The sequence below is a fragment of the Lactuca saligna genome, chromosome 2 (genome assembly GCF_052625555.1).
Source record: "Lactuca saligna cultivar CGN05327 chromosome 2, ASM5262555v1, whole genome shotgun sequence".
NCBI classification, from domain to species: Eukaryota; Viridiplantae; Streptophyta; class Magnoliopsida; order Asterales; family Asteraceae; genus Lactuca; species Lactuca saligna.
The window spans coordinates 17780876-17797974 of record NC_136418.1 but is presented as its reverse complement, the minus strand read 5'-3'; the positions used below and the strand labels follow the sequence as shown (position 1 = coordinate 17797974).

The following is a 17099-nucleotide window of genomic DNA, read 5'->3' as shown; positions in this document are numbered from 1 at the left end:
TTGATCACCAAATTAATTCTTGATCAAAACTAATTAAATAATATTATTAATATATTAGAACTTATAATATATTAATATACTATAAGTGTCCTTTCTCTCATTTAGTCTATCCAAGTGTTGCAATGCCATGCAACCCAAAATGGACCATGCTAATTGGGTCAAGTACATTCCAGAAATAGTTATGAACTTAAAAAGCTAATCCAATAGTTACATCATCACAAAATTTCATAATGTCTTGCTAAGACCATTGATTTTCCTCTCGCACAACTCGTAGCCTCGAAATACTCCACTCACAAATTGAAACATAAAGGAATTGCCAATGATAGAGAACACACTAACGACCCTCCAAAACTCCATCCTCTTACTGATCCAATCCCATACAAAACTACTCATACCGACTCTGAAACTAATTGATAAATCAATTGCTACTCCTCCCGGAGTATAGATAACAATTTATACATCGAACTGGAAAATCTTGTCGATTGGAACTGGACCTCAACGAACCAACTGCCTCGAAGTCAACCATTACAACCCCGAAGAGTCTCTGACCATAATAAGATCCCTGACCCACAGCTACTCGCCCTGAATAGACTCATTCTTTCCTGAACACGTACAATATGCATCGTCTCACTTTGCACCTTGCCTTGCCCACCAATAACCAAAGTCTAATATGTCTATACCACAAATCCCCATAACTAAATCTTCTAACCGCAATGTGAACAGATTATTAATCCTCTTAATAGAATACCCATTCCTCCCCCACTTAAGGTTCAACCATCACCAATTGACATATCAACAGTCTACTTCACAGACTGTTTCACCAGATACACCACACTTGACTCTTGGAATGCACTACGCAATACTTGATGACCTTTCAAGAAGACCATGCAATTCCATACATCCCGATTCTCAGATAAAATCCTTGGAACTTCCCAATATGACTGTCTCCAGTCACCCAGAACCTCGTTCGGTTGTACATGCAGTTATTCTGACGGTCCTGGATTAGCACTTCCTCCCTGAAACCTCATTCGTTAACCCACTGCAAGGATCATCATAGCACAAAATACCTCACTTTTATAGTCGATTTGCTGGATGGCCACGAAAACCAACAACTCGATATACTCCTCTCGTATTCCAGAAACAGTTGCTGATATACAACTCACCAAACTCAAGCAAGGCATACCCGAGCCCTCGCTAGTCAAAGTACTCACCAATACCCTTCCTGACATAAGAATTAAACTCAATGCTCTCATACAACAAAATACTCTTGGTGCCAATATCGCTACTCCCTGGTGCCCCATAGGGTTTCCTTCTAATATCTGACATCAGAACTCTCCCACCCATCCTCTCAAAATGGGAAAAAGGAATAATATAATCATTAAAATAGAACCTCTACATCACAGGCCATCGCCCGACCACTTAACTCGGACTTCAATTGTAACGACGTAAAATTTAAAACAATTTTTTTCATTTTTCAAACATAAGATATCTCATATAAATCATCTTAAACAATTTTTTTCATTTCCCAAAGAACCATCTTTTTATAATGTTGTCGGCAGAACCTCGGAATAGATATGGCTCATCCGAAAAGTTATACTTTATATCAACGAAAAATTTCTTCTTTGTTTCTCGGTCAATCCTTTAACAAGATAACCATTGGCTAGAAAGCTTACAATACCCGCAAACCATGTCTCTTCTCCGGTTATCACCATTAAGTACTTGTCGAGAAAGATGTTATCAATCTCGCCTTCTTTGAACTCCTCCATTTTTGGACTCTCTAATCTCGAAAGGTGATTGTCTTATCTTTGATTCTTGATGCTAAATTCTTGAGATAGAAGCACACATCAAATCTGTCTTGGTTTTGCATCATGTTTGCTAAACAAATACTTCAAACCAGAATGGTTAGTAAACACAATAGGTTTAGATAAAGTCAAATACTTCAAACCAGAATGGTTACAGACTTTGTGTCCCAAAACTATGTCTTCTTTTACCATAAAGTGACATTTCTCCCGATTGATGACATACTTAGTCCTTTCGTACCTAGCAAGCATGAAATCAATGGTAGTTAAACAATTATCAAAAGTGTGACTAAAAACCAAGAAATTGTCCATGAAGATTTCCATAAATTTTTCCATTATGTCATGGAAGATTGCGGTCACGTGCCCATGGAAACTTGCTGGTGCATTGCAAAACCCAAATCGCATGTGTCGGTAAGCAAATGTCCCATAAGGACATGTAAATGTGGTGTTCTCTACGTTTGTTGGATCAATGGGGAATCGAAAATATCTTGAAAAACCATATAAAAACGATATTAAAGGTGACCAGATAGTTGTTCAAGCATTTGATATATAAAAGGTACAGGAAAGTGGTTCTTGTAAGTGGCATCGTTTAACTTTAGGTAATTGATGGACACTCACAAACCGGTTAACATCCTAGTAGTAGTTAGCTCGTTATTTTCGTTGGTGACTACCGTCATTCCTCCTCTCTTTGGCAATACGTGAATTAGACTCACCCACAAAGTATCATAAATGAAGTAGATTATTCCTGTATCCATTAGCTTTCGAATCTCTTTCTTGACCACCTACTATATTTTCGACGTTAGCCTTCTTTGGTGTTGTCCAACTAGCATCACATCATCTTCTTTAAGGATCGCGTTTGAGCAATATGAAGGCCTTATTCCTTTGAAGTCGGTGATTCTCCATGTGATTGTGTTTTCCATTTCTTCAAAACTCCAACCAAACTTTCTTTTTCCTTGGTGAATGTTAGATAAAGAATTATCAAAATTATGACAAAAAAAACTTAGAAATCGTCTACGAAGACTACCACTAATGTCTCCACCATGTCATGGAATATTCGATCATGCATCTTTGGAAAGAGGTCAATGCATTGCATAACCCAAATGACATGCGTTGGTAAGCAAATGTCTTATAAGGAAATGTAAACGTGGTATTCTCTTTGTCTCTTGAATCAAGGGGGGTTTGGAAATATCCTAAGTCTTGCCTAAATGAAATTTAGGTCCCATACTCATGCATTACATTAATTGAAGGTATTAATTATAATGACAATGACATAAGGGTCTGATGTGCATTTTCCCAATATATGCACTTTACAAATATGCAATCAATTTTGTAGGACGTACACGATACCTCATACTCTCCAAAACGGAACACCATAATCATTTTAATCGATCGTTTTAATATTATTACCGTAGGAGTACATCGTTTTGGCAAATCAACTAATCACATTGAAATACATTAACATGATTCTTAAATTAGATAGAACTCGTAAGTTCTTATGTTTATCATCACCCATTTTATATGAAGTTGTTACAGGTGACAAGTTGTTCCATGTCGCCATTAATACTCTATATAACGTAGATGTATCGCTTTCTTGATAGTGTAGTTGCTTTTCCGTTTAGGAGTAAAACGGTTTTCGCTCCAACTATATTTCTCTCTATTCTCAAATTATCTCCACAAACCCAAGGAAACAAGTTTTGTTCACTATTTGCAGCCCAAATACATTTACATACTCTCGCATACACTTAAATACAACCATTGGCATATGCAAAATGAATAGAACAGAGTGTTATGACATGAGATTATCTTAGGATATTTGAAAATTACGTGAAAAAAAATCTATGAAATAAGAATGCAAAGTATCAACACTAATCATGTATACCAAGTTGACAAACTTGTGAATTATATTGACAAGCTTATAAGCATTAACGATTATTTGGGAAAGGATTTTAATAGTTCAAGGAAGAAGTTCATCTTTGAATTTTTTTGAAGTAAAGAGAATAGAGGTAATGAGGCTAGCTACAAAACATGTTTTACTTTCACATGGATTATTCTATTGAATAATTTACAAAGCTATACATTTGAATATTTGAAAACGCATTATTATGATATATCCAAACATGCGTAAAGTCCGAACCCGACAATGTATGAATGAGTTTGATTTGAATCCGAGAACCCAAACGCTGAGGGCTGTCATGTGCCACAACAAGCTTTGATGAATAAATCCCACCTCACTAGAATATATCTAAACTATAAGTCTAGATTCTATAAAAGACATTTATTCAAGTGCTAAGGATCATTAAAATAGCAACAGCTCTAGAGGCAAAGGATATGTATATATAGAAGGTCGATCTAGAATATGCATCAAACACCATAGAGAGAAGCAATACTATTTGTAATGCTTGATTGTCTTAAATGAACAGCCAAATGAGATCTCTGTCAAGGGAATTTTTCGATCTCCACTCAAGCCCTTGAGAACCGAACAATAATTGATTTCCTACCACTAAAAGGAAAGATTGCGCAAAACTTGTTACAAAGTTTATATATAAAAAACAAGTTGCTTACTTTAGTAAATGCAAAATTTGTTTTACTTTCACATGGATATTCTATTGTTATAATGAACTTGGATTAGTTCTCTCCTGCTTACAAACATGGCCCCTCAATTGTAAGATCTCATATCATCTTCTCTTACCACGATAATTCATCTCTTGTAAACTACACATCTTGCGATCTAGCCACCAGGATCAGTTGTTAACGTTAGAATAAACACTGCAATCTGCCTGATCAAGAAGAAGTAGTGTTTCCATATAGGAGCCGACAAAGAATGATCCATAATTTCCACTAATCCCAATATTGTTGATGTATCCCAAGCTGGGTTCATAGACAACAAGCGCAGCTACTTCTTTGTAATAATCTTTCACTTCCATTATAGGTTCACCACTTTTCGTAAATCCCAATGCCCTTATTGATGCATACGGCGCATTAATGGTAAATAGCTGTTTAAACAAATTCTGAACACCATGATCCTTCACCCATACATTACAAACTTGATTCATCATGTTTGTAGCGTATTCAAGAACAGCTAGAGACTCCCATACCTTAGAGATGGACAAATTCATGTAAGACTGGTTTGCTAAATTCTCAGGTAGATCTACCACTCTAAATTCTTCAGTTGTCATATCAAATGACATTATCATATTTTTTGTGGAAAAACCACCATCGTCAGCAACCATCTTGTCAAAAGCAAACCAAAAAATAAACCTGTCTATAACTACCTGAGACCATGTAACTTTAATCGATTTATTAGGCAGATTACAAGGAAGAATTCTCCAACTACCTTTACTCAACGAGAAAACTTTAACCACCCAAGGGACGCTAACCCTACTTCTCATTTCCCAGTTTAGATTAACCTGTGTAATCTTCACAATCATAGGGTCGCTTCTGATAGGACAAACCCCGAATCCAAGAATGGTTTCAAGACCCCAACGTAACACACCAGGCACAGCTACACCAACTGACTTTCTAATCGAAGGATTCCAAAGAACAGCTATCTCTCTTACAGAATTGTGACGAGAATGACGTGGAACTCGATAATAGCCATGCAAGCATAACAATCCTTGAGAGCTACCAACCACACGTGAGTCGTTAAGTACTTTAGCGAGCACAGGAAGAGTCACAGCGAACCCTTGTTTGGCGAAAGTTTCATCATCAACAAATGAAACATACTTTTCCTCGGTGTCTACTGGATATTCATACCATACAATTAATCGCTGAGGCTGATTGTGGTAGATATTGTAAGCAGCAAGAAACTCGCGGCTATCGATTAAAGACTTCCATTGTTTGGAGACGGATCTGAATTGAACCAGTGACTTCACAGGAAGTCTTTTGATGATTTCTGCTTGAATTTCGTAAGGTGTGTTGTCTGACATTTTGATTTTGGGAGATGGTTAGGGAGTTGAGCTGCTAGGGTTTATATGAATGGAGAGGCAAGCAGGAATGGATGATTTAAAGATATCATTTTTTGAATAATTGAGCGCGGCAACGTTTTCCAGGTGGCGGGAGTGATGATTATATGATTTGTCTGGAATTGAGATTTATTTCCTTCCGAAACCGTTTACTTGGAAAGTGGGCGTTATTTTTGTAAAATGTTTAAATGAATGGTGCATGTGATTGTTTTTCGCATCATATTTATATGGTAATGATCGTGAAGTGGTTTCTATGTTAAAAAAAATGTTTATATTTGCATATAGTTTTAAGTTTATATATTCATCATTAACTCCTTTTGTAGATTGTGTAATGTTCTCAAAATAGATTATTTATGTATAGTATATTAAGAATCATATGTTTCAAAATAATGGTAGTATTATAAATACTAGTTGTGAGGCCATGTAATTTAATATATATATATATATATATATATATATATATATATATATATATATATATATATATATATATATATATAGGGTTAGGTTCATGTGAGACGGCCTAATTTTGTGAGACCGTGAGACACATTTTTTTATTTATTTTTTATTTTTTAAGTTAGTTCAAGTTCCGAAAATAATATTTAAATTTTTTTTTGATTTTTCCATTTATTTTACATTTTAAAATTATTTTTAGAATATGTACAGTGTAATATTCTATTTAGAATATTTCACGTATTTTTCGAAAAAAATAGAATTTTTTTTTATTTTTTTTAAATTAATTCATGTTCCGAAAATAATATTTAAAAAAAAAAATTTCAGATTTTTCCATTTATTTTACATTTTAAAATTATTTTTTAGAATATGTCAGTGTAATATTCTATTAGAGAGGATAAAATTACATTAAAAATATTATGTGTGTATTATGTTTGGTATATGTTCACAAGTTAACTTAGGCTATTTATGACTTTATTATTTATTTATTTATTGATTGATTTATTAACAAAACAATATCATTGGTATGTATCACTTTGTTATTACTATTTCCCAACATTTAGCGATGGATAAGTTATGTAGCAAAGTTTTAGGCTTATAGCTAGGGATTTACAAAAGGCCTGAGATATTTTAGATATTTAGTTTATTTATTCAAAATATTTCATATTAGTCGGGATTTATCGAGGGATCGACTACGAATCTTGCAACTGTTTATCGATGCACCCCAATCCCTTGGTAATCGGTCGAAAATGAAGGCATTTCAGCGAGGGTTCAGCGGCAGACAGAGAAATTGTCGATTTTTTCCATGTGGTATGCGTTTAGCGAGAGATCGCCAACGGAAATTATATTTGGGGTACGCACGTTTTTGTTTTACGATCACCGATCTCTGTCTGAAATTAGCACAAACCAATTCCAGTTTCATGAAATTGCTATAAGTTTCCTTCCCTCCCAAATCTGGTTTATCACTCTAGAGTAAGTTCCTAGGCCTTGCTTACCTAAGATCACCATCTCCGTTCAAACAGATGACCAAACAACTCACCATTGTTGCTTTTTATTCCAGCAACCTCCATAAAATCTAAAAGTAGTTTTCGTTAACTTCCGATTCAGGTAAATCTCTTGATTTTCTTTTCTTTAGCCATATATTAGGCTGGGTTTAGTTCAGTTACACAATATATTACGTTAGGGTTTAATTTCCCTTTATTTCTGTTTTAATCATCATCCCTCTTATACCTCAACATTACATACACGAATCACCTTGAAACGATTGCATCATGTAACTAAAACCTCTATTTATGACTCATGAATCTCATTTTCTAACTTGACATTTTCCTTCATCTCTTGAATGTTTGTCTCCAATTCAACAGGTTCTGTAGTCAAATGTTGCTTTAACTAGGTTTGTCTTCAATTCAATAGGTTCTGTAGTAAAATGTAGCTTTGACTGGTGTTTCTAAGTTTCCCTCCAGTTATTTCTCAAGTGTCTATTCAAATTTTTTTCTCCTCGCCGACAAGCTTTAAAGGTTCTTCATTAGATAGAGACACATAATAATACCTCATATGATAAGCACGAGGATAGAGATTCAATCAAGCAATCCTCCCATTCATTGTTTGTCATGCATACATCTCCAAAAATATAGATTTCATCATATCATATCCCACAAAAGTTTTTAGGCTCTTCCCACATACTTATCATTCATTCATTCATCTAATTTGGCTTTCAATCTCATAAAATGCCAACAATTGGCCATGACATTTCCTTATTGCCATATAGAAGTCTTCTCAATAAATGATGATTAGAAGCACTCTTTCTATAAATATTACTACCTCTGTCCCAAATTAATTGTCCACATTTGACTTTTAAAGTCTTTATTCTTCAACTTTGACCATACATATTTTTATTTTTGATTGATAATACTTGATGCAAAATATATGAATGAATTGTATTTTACTCCCTCCGTCCCATATTAATAGTTCATGTTTCCTTTTTGGTTTGTCCCAAAATAATTGTCTACTTCTAAAAATAAATATGTCTTTTACCATAATACCTCTCATTATTAGTTAAATTACCATAAAATTAAATACAACTACCATAGAATTAAATGCAACATAATGGTAAGACTGCCATTTCATTTAATAAAGTTAATGGTAATTAATGTTTTTTTAAATTGCGTGTTTTTTTTCTATGGACTATTATTTTGGGACGGAGAGAGTAATTTTTTTCATTGTTATAAGTTTCATTAAATAATATATAACAAAAATAAAAATATTTTAGGTCAAAGTTAAAAAAAAGACTTTAAAAGTCAAAAGTGGACAATTACTTTGGGACGGAGGGAGTAATATGTTTTCATTCGTTTGATGTATGCTCCTTAGTTGCATATTCTATAATAAACTAAATAGGAATGCAAGTTTCCATGAGCTCTACATTAGTATATCCAACTTTGATTTTTGTACCCTTTTGAACTAAAATTCAACGACTCTTCTGAATCATTCTATATTGTTATGGTTACTTCATTGAAATAAATTTTTTAGGTATAATGTGTGTTTATATTTGTCCATTTCTAGATTCGTATGCATATGATTTTAGATATGTATTATTTATTGGGGAAGTTTCTTATTACAAATTTATGTGGGTTTATGCTCTTTGTTTTGGTGATTAACTTTAGGGTTTGATGAGAAATGATCCATTGACAAATGGTAAGCAAAATGATATTGAGCTTGGAGATTCAATGTTGGTAATTTATTGTTTCTTTCCACTTCCAATTTACATCCCAATTATTTGACATAATGCCTAAGTGAAAGTCATGTTAAGGTTTTTCTAACTTCGTCTATGAATATCCAAACAGGCTGCAAATGTAAGTTTTTTCAAAGTTCTCTCTCTCGTAAGTGTATGTTATTTCATCAGTTTGTCACTTTCAAATGTTGAATTATATTTTGTGTGTGAAGATATTAATTTGTTTATTAATCACTTAACAAGCAAAACCAGAGGCAGGGATATTGATTATTGGTATTATCGCTTTGTTGATTGCATCCACATCAAGTATCGTAATTGTATGTCTACATATTTTCATCTCCCTCAAAATAATTTTTTTTTTATTACATTTCAGCCAATATTTGGTGGGACAATAATCGATATTGTTTGAGGAGATCTCCAAACACATGAACAAAATAGTAAAGGAGTAAACTTAGTCAATAGAACCATACTAGGTATCATTCTTATTGTTAACTCAACTTTGACTCATTTTTTCTAGCCTTCCTGGACGATAATTCCCACTCGTAACACAATGACATAGATCCTCGTCTATTCCATTGAGGTAATCCTCCATGCGATTTGCCCATTGTTCGTAGTACTCTGGAAAAAAGCATTGGAATCTTAGGTGAAGATCCAAGTAGATGATAAAAACCAGACATTGTGTTCATGTTAAATTCACCATTGTTTTAGACTGAACTGATGAAAATCTTTAGACAAAGAAGACCTATCGGATAAATCTTCTAGAAATTGTTCAGAAAACACTCAAACAATCAAAAGATTTGCAGAAAGGTAACAAATCACTCAAATAAAACTAGTTTTCTTAATCAAAAGTGTAGAAATCTTTTGAATCAGAAAGAACAACTCATAACTTTTGAAAACAAAATGAGAAAACTTGAATTGAATGATTGTGTTTGTCACAATTGAAAAAATTCTAGATCAACCAATGTCCAAACTACAACCATGTACCCGTAAATTCACAAATAGTCTAGGCCAACCATTGTAACTCGTTTTGAGGTAATAAAGATAAAAAATAATTAAGATGAAAATAAGTGTCAAAAATAAATGTTAGATAAAGTTGATTTGTATAAATAAAGTAGTAGTGGATGTGTCAAGGATTCCCAAAATATAAAGAACACCGAAATCCGAGTTATAACGAAGAAGTTATGACCTATTGAAGTTTCGCGATAGAACTGACACAACGTCGTGTGACGTAAAAAGTGAGTTTACAATCGAATGCTTTTTAGCCTTAGCAACCTAAACGAAAGTTGTGACATACGTGAAACCGAGAGCGTGCATAAAAAGTACGTCCAAATCTCACTTCGTATGGAGAAGTTATGAATTTTTAACGGACTTTTCGTGTTCTGGTCTGTTAAAAATATAACAATAAAAATAAATTCAAAATTAGCCAACGGAGTCTAAACGAAAGTCGTAGAGTACGGTCTCACGTACGCGTGGATATAAAGAACATCGAAAACGGAGCTTGTATGTGAAAGTCGTGAATTTTTTATGTTCAAGGTCCAAATTCTGAAGCTGGTCTGAAGGGGTACACCCCGCGTAGAGCGTTACGCCCAGCGTTCGCGTTGCATGGCCACAAATTGACCACATAGACTCAACCAGATCCAGACACCTATTCGCTCCTCTTTCGCATAAGAAGACACGTCTGAAGCGAGCCACGTACCCCCTTCCGAGAGTCCGACGGGGGTCTTATACGCCCCACGTACTGCGAGATTACACACTGCGTACTACGAGGCTTCGGCCACCTATAAAAGGGTGCGAGATCTCCCGGTTTGTTTTGCCATTCTACTTCTTTCACCCTAAACACCCTCTTAAACCCCCCTCCCCCCCCCCCCCCCCCCCCCAATGCTTAGGGAACCTCCCTAACACTAGAAGAAAGCCCGGAGCACCCGGAAGTCCCCGAGAAAAGAGTTTTTCGGTTTGAAACTCAGTCTGTGTAAAGCCGGATTTTCAACAGAAAACTCACGATTTCGTCAAGGAAAATCATTTCTTGAACCGAAGTGTTGTCCGAATCACCACCTTATCAAGTGAATTCATACCCCTACATTTTTACAAGTATTTTCTATGTTTTTAGGGGGGAATACAAGTAATATACAAGAAATTTTACGTTAAAACACAAACATCCAAATATGTTTATCTTTCTATTTTTATGCAAAGATTTTACTATCAAATTCATATATTGCTACGGGCAAAGTTTTGATAAAACATACCGTTACGATAAACAAATACAAGAGATTTCGTTTTATTCAACTAAATATATATATATATATATATATATATATATATATATATATATATATATATACATATATATATATATATATATATATATATATATATATATATATATATATATATATATATAAAGTTATTAAGTATAACTTGAGTCCTATGATCCACTATATAAATATAGTTTACAGAACAGGTTAAGATGCAACGATTTTCATACAACACGAAAACAAACCTATAAACTATAATAGGTATAGTATATGGAACAAATATATATATATATATATATATATATATATATATATATATATATATATATATATATATATATATATATACTATTTTACCAAGTTCTGGTCACAACACGAAAAAAAACTTATAAACTATAATAGGTATAGTTTATGGAACAAATATACTATTTTACAAAGTTAAGGTCACAACATGGAAACAAACTTATAAACTATAATAGGTATGGTTTATGGAACAATGATACCAATTTACAAAGTTCAGGTTACAACACGAAAACAAACTTATAAACTATAATAGCTATAGTTTATGGAATAAATGAACTATTTTTACAAAGTTACATGTTATAAACTAAAAGGATTTTCAGTTGTTACTCGTAAAAACGTTAAAGAAATTTGTGAGACATCTTCATGGACTTATCTAAGTAATGGTAAAAGTCTTGCCTTGTAACCAGAATCTCTTGTAGGGAGAGCGAGATATTTGTGTATAGATCTATTTTGAACTGAAAATCCCACACCTCGACTGTTAGCGAGAGTCAGGCCGACAGGCTTGGGGTGACAAATGTCATTAACATTTCGATGCCTGAAGAACGTCGCGATCAGGATAACCGGGTTAGTATGGTTATAAGAACTCACAAGGAGAAAACAACGACATATTTATGATTAATACATTTTCAAATAATTTTATTTGAATATTAACTTTACATTCGGATTTCAGGGCAAATATATTTTCAATGGTTTTTATTTAAATAATAAAACAATATTACATTATTTGCAAGTATAAAATTTCAACACTTACACACAGTTACACGAAAAGAAATACATTATATTATTTACTAATATGTTACGAACAGGATTTCAGAAAAAACACATATCGAGTATTCTTTTGGCTAAAGTCTATGATTACTTTATGTTTATGTTAGGGTTATATACAATGAAGATCTGAGAGGCAGTGGAATGTGTGAATTCTGTCTTTTTTCCTATTCCTTGTTTGGTTGTGGGATTAGGGCAGAATCACCCAATCGAATGTTCATTCGATTTTAATTATATATAATTTGCATACACTAAGCAATCATAGGAGGTAATAGTACGGTTCAGACCAATTACTTGAATCAAAACCTCGAATCACAGACTATAAACAAACGGAACTTATACTTTTTGGTATAAAAGTACTACGACTATGACTTATTTACTAAGAAAATACTGGATTTTCTGGAAGAACACATTAACGTTATCAATAACAAAGAACACACTTTTCCAACAAAATACTTATGAACTCGCCAACTTAAATGTTGACACACTTTTTCAAAACACTTGTATTCTCAGAAAAGTTAGTAGACATGTACTCTCTCGGGCATTTCGAAGATGGAGTATAGAAGTATCTCGTCTTATCTTTTGTTGTAGTATTAATGTTAAACAATTGATGTTTTGAATACAATGTAAATACTATGTTATCAATACAATGGTTTTTGTTGCTTTGATTACTATTTTTCAATTATTGTGATACTGTACATGACATCATTTACCCCCGAACGTTTCCGACGTTCCGGTTTGGGGTGTCACAGTATCGTGCTCTGATACCAAATGAAGTTCGTTTGAATTAGGTATTATGAATGAAATCAAGAACTGGAGGCGTTAAGATCAAAGATGTACATAGAACCTGTTTGGCACGTTGATTATATCTGAAAGAGTACAGTAACACTAAAGAGTACAAGCACTCAAGCTCTTAAAAGTACTCTCGACTCCTATACTTTCCCTATTTATAGGGAGATACAGATACATACAAAAAAACATAAGAGCTTAACATTAACGCTTCGACCTCTAAAATGCGTTATGTAATACGTACATTCAAAATACATGACCTCGACATTCGACACTACCAAAGCCTAAATGTACTTCGAAACCTCACTACATAATTCAAACCATACAACATCGCATTCATCATGGATGGAAATCGAGGATTTGCAAAATAAAATGGAAGCTCAAAAAGGTGCAGGCCACATACACCAACTTTGTCGATACCTGTAAACCCATATGTCATTCAAACCCATTGACAACCCAAATTTGATCATTTACCCAGATTCAAAGCACGGTTCTTGTGTCAGAGTGATTTCATATGGTCCAATCCCATAACACATTGCGTTCATCATGGATGGAAGTCGAAAATTTGCAAAATAAAATGGAAGCTCGAAAAAGGTGCATGCTACATACCCTAACTTGTCGATATCTATAAACCTATATATCATTCAAACCCATTGAAAAGACAAATTTGATAATTTACCCAGATTCAAAGCCATGACCTAAACATAAACTGTCATATGAAACAATCATTATGAAAATTTGTTACTTGATGAAACCCATCAAAAATGGAACTTAATTTTGAATCGTTATCCAACCGAAATTTCCAGTTTCGATACATCTTCATCTTACCGAAAACCAAAAGAACTCGCAACTCCTTCAATTTTAAATCCATCTTTAAAAAACCACGAACAACTACACTATTATCGGATCAAACATGGTAGAGTGAAGAACAGGATGACGAAGAAAAACCCTAAAATTCATCATCACTAAATAGATTAAAACAACAACTAAAATCAGTGATGATAATAAAATATTTGAGATAAATCGATTATTAAGAATAAACATATACGTAGATTGACAGTGAGAATGGATGAATAGGAAATATGATGATATGTGAATGTTATGTTGAAGAACAAATGAATAAATTTCAAGAAACAATTTATCTTTCCAAGAAGGTTGCCATGTAATTAGTAAATGTCATGTTATTGTTAACTTGTGTTAAGATTTTAAATGTGGCTATCTGTACCGGTGGTTTGAGGTGAAAGGGACTAAAAGTGCAGGTCATGACTCACTTTATACCCCCATAAAGTAACCAAAATATTTTAGGGATTAAAAAGATTAAACCTAAAAACTTCGTAGGTCGTTTGTGTCATTTTCCCTATTTATTATTTTAGGCACGCAGTCTGTAAAAAGCTAGAGGCATTATAGCAAAAAGCCAAATGTCATGTTCTTATTGAATTTGACACGTGTCATTTTTTAAGAATTTTTTAAATTATTATTTTTCACTTGTCATTTTTTTGTATTTTCTGTCTTCTTAAACATAAAATCCACATTTTACTAACAATTTATATATGTAAGGTGAATCATTCTATTAAATTCCAGAATAAATGCTCAACAACCATTTTCTTTCTTTCCTATTTCAAATCTCCTAGCTAGAATATATTGAATTAGTTACTTTATTCATTATATCATTTTTATTCATATAAAAGTATTAGTTTAAAGAATATGTAATGCTTAGAATTTTATATTAAACTTTTAATTTTAATAAACGGGTGTAGTACACATGTCTTACACCTATTATAATCAACATAACAAGTTAGCAACAACGTTAAGAGCAAAAATATGTATATATGAAAGATCTTTTATCAGAAAATTACAGCAAACCCAATGGAGAAAACCATCACAACACACAATCATCTACAAGATTAGCATAACACCTTCCAGTATGGTGGCCACAAACTAGGTCGTGGTCTAGGTGGCCACGAACCACAACTGTGCACACCATCCCGGTGGCTCGTGGTTGTGGCCCCTTGTGCTCCGAACAATGATTTCAAACACCCAATTAATTCATTTCTTCCTTTAAACCTTGTTTGACCTCCTATAACAACTACTTTCAATTTCTTTTTTTCCTTCAATATTTACCTACAAATACTACCACTCATCTTCTTAATTCTCACACATTTCTTCTCCCTTTAGTCATCATACCTTTTTTTTTGTTTGTTCTTTTAAAAACCATGCATCCTAAAAATAAGAAATGGTCAGAAGAAGAAGAATAAGAGAAATTAGCACAAGCATTGATGACGGTTTCGGAAGAAGGCGTTACTCAAACGTCAGGTTCTTTTTGGGGAAATGTTGAAAGTGTTTTTCATGGTTTAATGAGTTGTGCAATTCGAAATGTTGAAGAAATATGCTCGAAGTGCCACGATATGAGGGTCAAATGTTCTGAGTTAAATGAAATTTATAACTTTGTTATAAAGAACTGACACGAAGCATATATCGATCCCGTTAATTTGGCCATTGAGCAATATGAAAACACAAATCATAAACATTTTGGACTTGTCAAAGCTTGGCAAAAGTTGAAGAATTCACTAAAATGGAATAATCCTGCTTAAAACAAAAATCAAAAGTTTGGTATTTTTAGATTTTTAATTTTTAATGTTATTTTTATTTATTTATTTTAATTACTATAACTTTTATTTTTGATATTGTTTTTAATTTTTTTATTTTAATTAATGTAGTTTTATTTAATGTGATTTGGTGTTATAAATTAATGAAAAACTAGTATTTAAAAAAATATATATGATTTTTATGTATTTAATTTCCATTTAAATATATTTAAAAAAAAAATCAAGCGGAGTGATCTGTTTAGTTATATAGGTATCCCATATGTTTGGTGGTGGTTAGTGGTGAAGACGTAGCACCCACTACTATATTAGTTATTGGTGGGCATAATGGATAGCCTAAGGTATGTTAACAAAAGGATGGTGGATCTATGGAAGAAACTGACAAACAGGTACAAACTATGAAGTTGTATATAAACTTCTGAACTGTAAGATCATATATAAAATATTAAGTTGCATTTATTGTAGAATTGTCATATAGATGCATGGTAATCCATATGAATTACAACCTGGAATTTAACTTCAACATTAACACACTGAGAAAATGGTACCAAAAAAGAAAACGGTTACTAGCTACTAGTTTAGAAGCTTGGATTCTTACTCCTGAAATAGAATACTTTATGTATTATCTTTCTTGGCTGCATGCTCATAAACGGATTGCTTATCTGCTCCAGCTTTTTCAATGCAGCCACCGGCTTGTCTTCAGTTAGTGATAGAAAAAACACTATTATACCTTCTTGGTTTTGCTTCTACTTTTATATTTAGAAAGGTGACCTAGTTTTATACTTTAAAAGTTATTATTATTTTTATTATTCATTATTTTTTTTTTACATCATTTCTTTTATATTTTCTATGTAACCTTATAAATGCTTCTTGCTAGAACGACCAACTAATTGAAAGGCTAACTAAATGTTAAAGCCATGTATATTATATTTGATTTTATTACATAGGAATTGTTTTTAGACAAAACTGCAAAAATGATCCCCACGATATACAAGTTTTCTAGGTCTTAATCTGAACCCCAACTTTTTCGAATTGGTTGTCCTATTCACAGTGTTTGCTTGTAATTTTGGTTCCCCATAAAACGGAAAGACTAAATGTCCTTTTGACACATTTTATGTTTTTTCTATTTAATTTTAAATTTTATTAAAAAAATTGAGGGTCTTTCACTCTCTCTCTCTCTCTCTCTCTCTCTCTCTCTCTCACAAACGCAAAACCCTACAACTCTCTATATATACTAAACACCAATGAAATACACCAAAACAAGGGTGCATCCTTCTAACAAGTGGCGACTGATTCCCTTTATTTTATGTTAATTTGAGAGGCCACCATTACCATTATTGTCATCTTCTTCTTCTTCTTCGATATGCATCCTCACTGATCTATCTTTATTTCTAACAAATGGTGACTGATTCCCTTTATTTTATCTAGAACACAAAACTCTTCTA

At 33.0% G+C, this 17099-nt stretch overlaps 1 protein-coding gene across 1 annotated transcript; it reads right to left on the bottom strand.

The window, feature by feature from the left end:
* Positions 1-4540: 4540 nt before the first annotated feature.
* Positions 4541-5725, bottom strand: LOC145029565 (F-box protein CPR1-like). The gene has a single exon (XM_078978068.1). The coding sequence runs from the start codon at positions 5723-5725 to the stop codon at positions 4541-4543; it is 1185 nt and encodes a 394-aa protein (XP_078834194.1).
* Between the last annotated feature and the right edge of the window lie 11374 nt (positions 5726-17099).